The sequence below is a fragment of the Theropithecus gelada genome, chromosome 7b (assembly GCF_003255815.1).
Source record: "Theropithecus gelada isolate Dixy chromosome 7b, Tgel_1.0, whole genome shotgun sequence".
Lineage (NCBI taxonomy): Eukaryota > Metazoa > Chordata > Mammalia > Primates > Cercopithecidae > Theropithecus > Theropithecus gelada.
In genome coordinates this window covers 71,179,896-71,188,914 of record NC_037675.1, presented here as the reverse complement: position 1 = coordinate 71,188,914, position 9,019 = coordinate 71,179,896, and the positions used below count along the sequence as shown (strand labels likewise).

General features: G+C 43.8%; 2 protein-coding genes across 9 annotated transcripts in view; one reads left to right on the top strand and one right to left on the bottom strand.

Moving 5' to 3' along the window:
- Nucleotides 1-1,769: 1,769 nt before the first annotated feature.
- Nucleotides 1,770-9,019, bottom strand: part of SRSF5 (serine and arginine rich splicing factor 5) — a 47,434-nt gene continuing 40,184 nt past the window's right edge. The window contains exons 2-9 of one of the 8 annotated variants that reach the window (XM_025392802.1): nt 6,515-7,633; nt 5,492-5,636; nt 5,111-5,181; nt 4,888-4,986; nt 4,532-4,601; nt 3,233-3,306; nt 2,669-2,779; nt 1,770-2,582 (exon numbers count right to left, since the gene is read on the bottom strand). In XM_025392802.1, the coding sequence (XP_025248587.1) occupies nt 2,315-2,582; nt 2,669-2,779; nt 3,233-3,306; nt 4,532-4,601; nt 4,888-4,986; nt 5,111-5,181; nt 5,492-5,617 (819 nt within the window). In that variant the 5' untranslated portion in view covers nt 5,618-5,636; nt 6,515-7,633 and the 3' untranslated portion in view covers nt 1,770-2,314. Of the gene's footprint in view, nt 2,583-2,668; nt 2,780-3,232; nt 3,307-4,531; nt 4,602-4,887; nt 4,987-5,110; nt 5,182-5,491; nt 5,637-6,389; nt 7,634-9,019 lie in introns of those variants that run through there. The other 7 variants (XM_025392804.1, XM_025392807.1, XM_025392805.1 and 4 more) reach the window with 7 other exon arrangements.
- Nucleotides 5,619-6,627, top strand: LOC112628401 (translation initiation factor IF-2-like). Its single transcript, XM_025391141.1, has 2 exons — nt 5,619-5,625; nt 5,794-6,627. The coding sequence occupies exons 1-2, from the start codon at nt 5,619-5,621 to the stop codon at nt 6,456-6,458; spliced, it is 672 nt and encodes a 223-aa protein (XP_025246926.1). The 3' UTR covers nt 6,459-6,627.

Here is a 9,019-nt window from a genome sequence, read left to right as displayed (position 1 = left end):
GAGAAGCACGTTCTAAAAGCCCAAGGGGGAAAAGTTGCTTTTGATAGCAACTTCAGGCTGACCAAGTACTGCCTTCAGAGACAGAGAAAATCTAGAATCCACCGTTTATTAAAATAAACCTGGTTCCCTCAACTAATTCAACAAGTATATACCAACTCCTAAACTCAGCCTCTTATTACAATTAGCAGCTTTAAACGTCCATAGCCTGTTCTAGTCTTAGAAACAGCCAGGCAGTGACCTTTTAAAAATTAAGGATATCAAAAACCTTTCAATTCTCCCAAATGGAGATTCCCACTTCCCAATCCCCACGCTTTCGGGAAGCTAAAAGCTACGTTTTTCTAGTGCTTCTAATTCTGCCGTTTTCCAAATCCCTGGAAGGCTACAGGCAAAAATCTTTGTCAACAGTGAGTGTAGCGTGGGGGTCTTGGAATCAGACTTCCTAGATTTTAATACCAATCCATCCCTTCTTTGAAGAATTCCTGAATTCCCACCAGTAAAACGGTATTAGATTCAGTCCATACAGAGATACAGCACTTAAAACAGTGCCTGGCTATTACCATCAGAAGCTACATAGATGTTATTCACTGTTTCCCAGTATTTATGTAGTCTAGCCCCCACAGAACTAAGAATATATCTAAGTGTCTTGAGACTCCTGTATTAATATAGCTCCTTTTCTATACATCTAAGGCAGGGCTTGAAAGCTCAAATATAGAAGTCTAAGGTTAATAAGGATATAGGACCTTAGGCATTTTACACTATTGTTTTCCCTTAAACATGTACTATCCCATACATATCTCAAGACAAAAAGTACCATGTCAAAGTCCCTTAAGCATTCATGTTACCCGACCACCAAAACTGCATCACAACTGGACACAGCAGTTCACACCTATAATCCCAGCACTTTGGGAGGCCAAGTTAGAAGATCACTTGAGTCCAGTTCAAGACCAGCCAGAGAAACATAGCAAGACCCTGTCTCTAGACATTAGCCACATGCAGTGGTGCACACCTGTAGCCCTTACCCAGGATGCAAAGGCAGGACAATTGCCTGAGCCCAGGACGTCAAGGCCGCAGTCACCACTGATCACACCCCTACCTTCCTGCCTAGACAACAGAACAAGATCCTGCCTCAAAAAAACAAAAACAAGGCTGGGCACAGTGGATCATGGCTGTAATTCCAGCACTTTGGGAGGCCAGGCAGGTGGATCACCTGAGGTAAGGAGTTCAAAACCAGCCTGGCCAACAGGGTGAAACCCCCATCTCTACTAAAAACACAAAATTAGCTGCGCATTGTGGCACATGTCTGTAATCTCTGCTACCTGGGAGCCTGAAGCAGGAGAATCACTTGAACCTGGGAGGCAGAGGTTGCAGTGAGCTGAGATCGCACCATTGCACTCCAGCCTGGGCAGCAAGAGCAAAACTCCATCTCAAAAACAAAAAAACCCGTCATAACCTTTAAGGTAGTCAAGAAGCACTGCTTCCCACACTATCCTCCTCTTGACTCTAAGTAACCTGATGCCAATAAAGTCAGGAGATAAAGGAAACATGGGGGGGTTGGGGGGGGCCATGGACACAAAGAAAACTCAATTGTGATTTTAGCATTCGCTTACATCTTTGTATTTTGAATAGCCTGGAGACATCAAAAACACTTTTTAAAAAGAGACCATAAGGACTCCAGGATTCTGGATGTGTTTGGTGTTTTAAATGTACTGTATGATGATAAGGATGAGAAGTAAACAGCATAGGACTTCTTCAGACAAACAGACAAAAGGAGTTTTATAGTATTTTATTATCAATAACAAACAGCTGCTTTAATGTGTCTGTCCCGCAGCTGTTAAAGAGTGAAGGACACCCTTGACCCTAACAAGGAAAACAAATTAAGCCTTTATGTACAAGCAAATTTAGAGCTCTTTTAAGTGTCCAAAGCTATTAATTAGTTTAATTGAGGCATTAAACTAATTCTGAATTAACATATTTTAATAACCAGGAACTAAAATGTTCAAATTTTTTTCTAGTACAAAAAAATTAAATTTGCTTTAGTTATAAAAGAGCTCTGTCAATATACACAAACTATATACTTCAGACATTCACAAAAATGTGAGCAGAAGGCTTATCAAAAGACATTTAATACAATTAGTTTTCAACAACCCCTTGGTGGTCCACATCTACAAAGACATCCAGCCCAACCCAACCCCCCTTCCAAATCCCACCCCCACAGAAAAGCACATACTTACCAGAATTTTTAGCAAGTATGGTTTGGGAATTTTTGTAGTTTTTGTTTTTTAAAAAAAGGCCCCCAGGGCAAGTTATTTACAGTTTAATTGCCACTGTCAACTGATCTGGACCTTGATCGGGACCGGGACCTCTGACGATCCACAGATGCTGGAGACTTAGATCTACTTGAAGAACCACGTTTCTGGCTCTTCTCAGGCATGGGAGACCTACTAACAGAACGGGACTTGCTCCGGCTCCGGCTCCTGCTCCTGCTTCTTGACCGGCTGTAAGATTTGCGACTACGGGAACGGGATCGGCTACGAGACCTAGAGGAACTTCTGGTCCGGGATCGAGACCTGCTTCTTGACCTACTATGAAAAATGAGAAGAAATCAGCCTAGATAAGACTCTACAGCAAACCCATTAAATACAACTTTTGACTTAAAAATTAGAAATACCTGTGCCTTTTGCTGCCTTCAATTAATTTTATTTTTCTCCCATTTATTTCCTTTCCAGAAAGTTTTTCAATAGCATTCTTTAAGTCACCATAAGAGGCAAACTCAACCACCCTAAAATGGAAAAAAGCCACTTTTAAAGTATACACATCCTGTAGTCGCACACATTGCACATAGCAGTCTAGGTTAAGTCGTTTCTACGTTCACTTTTGCTATCACTACTGAGTCTCATTTCTCCATAATGCAGTATTAAAAGAGCAAAGTTTTGGCACTGTTATACTTTGAGCCAATTAATTGTTGGGGAGGGTTCCCTATGCATTGTGGGATGCTTAGCGGGATGCCTAGCCCCTAGCGACTAGATGCCAACAGCATCCTCCCTCAACCAGTTGTGACAATCAAACATGTCTCCAGACACTGCCAAAGGTGTGGGGGGGAGAGGGGAGGCGGCAAAATTGTCCCTGGAGAATCTCTACATTGTAACATATTCAAATTTTAAGTCCTCAACGCTAAGTTCACAGTAAAATTTTCAGGATATTTTTAAAGACTTTCACAATTTCCAGTACATACCCTTCATTTAATTTAGGTCGGTGTGCATCCGCAAACGTTACTTCCCCAGCTTGTCTCATGAAATCTTTGAGATCCTTAACACAAGATAATTGTGTTAAGCAAAGAAGAGGAAACGGGACACACAAACAATCACATGATATAAAAAAAACAAGACTACTGAAAGAGAAGATGTTAGATAAAGTACAAACATGGCATTTACCACACTTGTATTCTATCAGAATTCAAAAATTATCTATGTCAGGGCACGGAATAAGGAAATAGCATATTGCTTTTAAGCAAAATGCTAAAGGAAATTCAGATTTTAACATTAAGGTAGTATTAGTCTATGCTGAGCTCAGTACAAAAGAAAAAAAACAAACAAAAAAAACAAAAAAGGAAACAGTACATATTTTTAAAGACTAAAGTAGAGAAGTTTTATTAAAAAAAAAAAAAAAAAAAAAAACAGAACATTTACAAGACACCAGTTATTTTGTGCCCCATATGTCATTAAAAAAGTTTACTTTACCTTTATTATTATTTCCCTAGGCTAGTCAAGCAGCAAACCATTAATCGGTCGGAGAAACCTTCATGACATATGCCCGACTGGCTCTTCGCCACCCACTTGAAGGACACTACCCAATCGATGGAAGCCTTTAATCGCACAGCCCTCCCTATTAGCAGACTATTGGCGGATGCAGACATGTTCTACTCGAGCAGTTACCAAGGACCACTTTACTGCGATCAGGATTCCAACGACCACCTAATTTCGTATCTTTCAACTCTTTTCGACCGGACCTCTTATTCGGAAGCGTTACAGGAAGACAGGTCTCAACTTAGGGATCAGATCACGTTATCAACGCTCTGGGATCGCTGCAACCTGGCACTTCAAGGAAGTGCACCGATAACGTCTAGACCGGCAAACACAGATCTAGAGGTGGCCAACTGATCACTGTAGGAGCTGACTGGCAAAGTCAACCAGGCCCAACCAAGAGTGACCAAGACAACGATTAGGATAACCCACAGGCACTCCTCGTCATAAGGCCAACGACACAGACAGGCTGGCAAATAAAGGGTTTAATATTTGGTTAAAAATTGATTTTAAAAAACAAGAAAAATATCCTCAAAACATTTACATTTGATCACTAATATTAAAGTTCAAAATATCCCCCAAATTACATTTAATTAAATGTTTAAAATTACAATTCCATTAAATCCATTAATTTAAGATAAAACTACTTTTAATAAAATAAAACATTAGCTACCCATTAACCTTTTTTAAAAAACCACATTAAAATAACTCAAAACTGTATTTCAACAAACCTGCCAGCTGACTCTTGAGGATAAATTCTCAACTATAAGCCGATTTTCTGTTCTTACAGGTGGAGCATTTCTGAGGAAGAAAATTCGTATTCACAATGGAAGAAATGCAATGACAGCACTTGTGTTCAACTGTGGGCAAGTTCAAGCCATCAGATATGACAAGCCATCCTAATGACTTCCGTCAACAGATTCTGTGTTCTACGACTCGTATAGATTCATCAAGAACAATGGGCTTACGTGGGAACAGAAAAACACATTATATGGCAGGACCCCGAATCATCACTGCTAATGTCTCCTGAACCTTAAATGCTACCCCTACAATAATTGTTCAATGCAGCCGTCCCCCCTTCACATACCGTCTATCATTTCGAGGTCTGCGACTACTAAAACGGTCAGAGTATCGTCCTCTACCTCTTCCACCTCGTGACCGAGCCCTAGCATGTTCAATAGTAACCCTACAAAAGAGGAAGAAAAATCTCCGTTACACACTTAAGTTATATAGATCTACTTAGAAAAATATGCCAGCAGACCCAGTCTGCTCTATGGTCCCAAGGCTAACTAGTTACACAGGAGTCTCACCTTTCACTACAGAGTTCTTTTCCATCAAGCTCATACACAGCATCATCTGCATCCCTCGGATCCTCAAATTCCTAAAATGTAAATATAAACATGGGCTTTAGAAGAGTATTCTACAACATAACGAGCATTGAAATCAGGAGACAGAATAGGAAAACAGGTATCTTAACAACACTGCCACATAGTCAAACCTAATCAAGGAGCCACTAGGAGTGGGTTCCAGTGAGCCAGCAAGTTAAAGTTGTTTTCAGCCTCAATAAAACTCACACACAAGGCTGGGTAACATTTTCTGAACGCAAATATTCTACCTGGACTCAAGATCGAAAACTGCTTATCAAAACTCTACCTACTTAGCAGATAATTCACCCAGTTCTAAATACTTACCACAAAACCAAAGCCTCTTTTCAGATCAATATCTCTTATCCGTCCATATCCCTTGAAGAATCTTTCCACGTCCTTCTCCCTGGCCGCTGGATTTAGTCTCCCGATGAATACTCGACAGCCACTCATGATGTCCGGCTAGTACTTCCTATTAGAAAGTAATTCAATCGAGATAACAGCAATGACTGTCACAGAGAAACGCCTGATCAAAGAATCAAAAACATAAACAGCGTAAAATGTTTACCCAGTGATGTTATAAACGGGATTGCCCAGAGTGCCTCTAATGAAGCCAGGTTAACTTCCAGACAAAATTAAAACCCAGCTCCCTCCCAACACGGTCCGTTACTGGGCCCAGACCGCAGCAACCGCAACGCCCACTGCCACCTCTCCAACTGCGCAGCCGCACACTCTCCACGGCTCTCCGGCCCCCTCCCATCTGCCGCAGTTAGGAAAGGCCGAGAAGTGCGGGCGGAGCCGCCCCCGCCCTCCGCAAAGCCAGCCCAATGGCGGCCTCGCGGGCGCGTCACAGCGGGTGGAAGCCGGATTCTCGCGACGCCACGACCGCGCCTGCGCCAACGGGGCGGGCGCTCTGCGGCCACAAAATGGCGGCGGTGGAATCAACAGCAGCAGAGCCGCGCGTGCCAAATTCCCTTTTCCCTCCTCCTCCCAACTCTACCGTTCTTGGGGTCACTGCGGCCGCCCTCCAAAAGGCCCAGCCGCATCGCCAGCAAAGTCAGGGAGATCCCGGCCCACTACTCTACGGGTCCGGGAGATGAAGACGTCAAGACCGGCAGGGAGGGGCGCACAACCGCTGTGTAAAAACGACCCTAACAGTGACCTCCCTTCCACCTCAGTCCCCCTCAAACAGTATGCCAAAAGGGAGACGTGCCCCAGCGCCCACCTCGAATCAACTGCGCTCATTAGACGCCGTCCTCCGCAAAGAGAGCAGCCCCAGCCGCTCACGAATTGAGCGGCCATGAAGAAGCCTCGATCCGAGAAGGCTTGCCCTCAAAGTGAGCCACTCACCTACCGGACGGGGTCTTTAGCGGCTGAGACCCAGACAGGTCCGTAGTCTGCGACGGAGTCGTCGGCCTCCACGCAGACCAGGACTTAACTCGTCTACGCCTCTCCACAACTGACGCACTTAGCAGCTCTGGCACTCCACAAAATGGAGGCCGCATCTCTGCGTCACTTCCGGGGACGCCCCTGGGCCTTGGGTCCACCCTGTTGGACCCAGGGAAGACGGAAGTTTTGGGAGGGCCGGAAATTTCGGGGAACGTGGGTCTCCTTACCTTGACACTATGAGTGACCGACCCTCCGCCAGCGGTGGGTGGGGCCGGGGGCGGGAACTCGCTTGGGCATTGCCGGCAGGTGCCGGAGTCTGGAGGGACATCGGTTGAAGTTGTTCGCCCCTTCTAAGTCTTTGGCGTTCGGTTCATCATCATCTCTCCCAGAAGAGTCTCCTGAGACAAGTATCAACCCTTCTTGTATCTAAAGTTTTTCTTAGACACACACAAGATTACTAATTAGAAGAAACTTAGCTTTGCAGAAATACCTGGCCTTTCCTTATCTCTCGCCCTCAAAGCAGAGAGCTCCTAGATGTTCGAGTTCTTTTTTCAGCCATGCCACAGCTGTATGGTTTTGTTGTAGTGAGAAGACTAAGGAACTGAAGTATTTTTTTAAATGAAAGGGTTTTGACTGATGAAATGTTGAAAATGGTACTGCAACTAGAAGGCTGTCTTGAATTGAGGCTGGAATACAGATTTCTGCATTTCCATCACTCTGGGACAGTGGTTGGAAGAGGTTTCAAGCTGCTTTTTTTTTTTGAGACGGAGTCTCGCTCAGTCGCCCAGGCTGGAGTGCAGTGGCGCCATCTCGGCTCACTGCAAGCTCCGACTCCGGGTTCACACCATTCTCCTACCTCAGCCTCCCTAGTAGCTGGGACTACGCCGGCTAATTTTTTTTGTATTTTTAGTAGAGATGGGGTTTCACCGTGTTAGCCAGGATGGTCTCGATCTCCTGACCTCGCGATCCGCCCGCCTCGGCCTCCCAAAGTGCTGGGATTACAGGCGTGAGCCCCCGCGTCCGGCCTCAAGCTGCTTTTAAGTCGAAATGGTATTTGGTTAATCCTCCCCGTTGAGATTTCTGTAATGTAACACATGAAAGTTTGCAATTCTTTTTTTTTTTTTTTTTTTTTGAGATGGAGTCTCGCTCTGTCGCCCGGGCTGGAGTGCGGTGGCCGGATCTCAGCTCACTGCAAGCTCCGCTTCCCGGGTTCACGCCATTCTCCTGCCTCAGCCTCCCGAGTAGCTGGGACTACAGGCGCCCGCCACCTCGCCCGGCTAGTTTTTTGTATTTTTTAGTGGAGATGGGATTTCACCCTGTTAGCCAGGATGGTCTCCATCTCCTGACCTCGTGATCCGCCCGTCTGGGCCTCCCAAAGTGCTGGGATTACAGGCTTGAGCCACGGCGCCCGGCCGAAAGTTTGCAATTCTTACTGCTTTCAAAGTGGGTGTGAAACACAGCCCTCCATATTAACTCCCCCGAGGTCCCGATAAGGTTGGTAGACCTAGAAACTTAGGCATAAAGAGATTGGTTAACTTTGCTTTAATGCTTTTATGTAGAACCCAGTGCACCCCATTTTTGAGAAGTGCCTGGAATGTGGAGTTGCATGCTTGCAACTAGAGTTAAACAGAAAAAGTAGTTCAGGAAGAAGGAGACAACTGACACTTAACTCTGACCTCAGGGGCCCTTAGGCACTCAGAACTGAAACTTGGATAGTTTGTATCGGTAAGTTTGTCCATTCATAGTTATATGTGCAAATAAAAAGAGTCTCAGTGGGTACATGACAAAATTGTAAAGTTAGTTACCTATGATGTGGGAGTTAAGGATGGGTTTATAACACAATCTGTATTTAATGTATTTGTTCAATTAAAAGAAAAAAATGTTATCTAGTTGTTGGCCTGATGAACATTGGCATTTTATAATGCACAAATTGTCCCAGACCAGTTTGTATTTAATTACATTTGTTTGGTTTCTGCATAATAAACAAGTCTTCCCGATTACTTTCTACATTTTATGTTTACTATGAAAGCAACTCTTTTTATTTCACTCACTACCACTTTTTTTGTTTTAAGGCTAGTAAAGCAGTGGGACTGGAGAAGGAACTAACAACTACATTTTATTTTGGCTGCAATAAGAAAAAGTAATCTGGAAAAGGTTTTCTGGGGGTGAAAAGTAAAAAAGATGGTGCTGTACACCATGAAGAAGTTGCTACTTTCAGCTCATGTTGATTTTCTTCAGGACCAATTTTTTACTGAACACTTTTCTCTGATTTATTTATTATTTAAAAGTTTATGAGTTCCACAAAAGTAATTTTTCTTTAGTAGTGCCTAGAGACAATATTTTAAAACATTTGTCTTCTGCAGTGTTGGCTTTTGCCATGACAACCATCTAATCTCAAGTCTCCCTATTTGTATTAGTCCGTTCCCACACTGCTATAAAAAAACTATCTGAAACTCGGTAATTTAT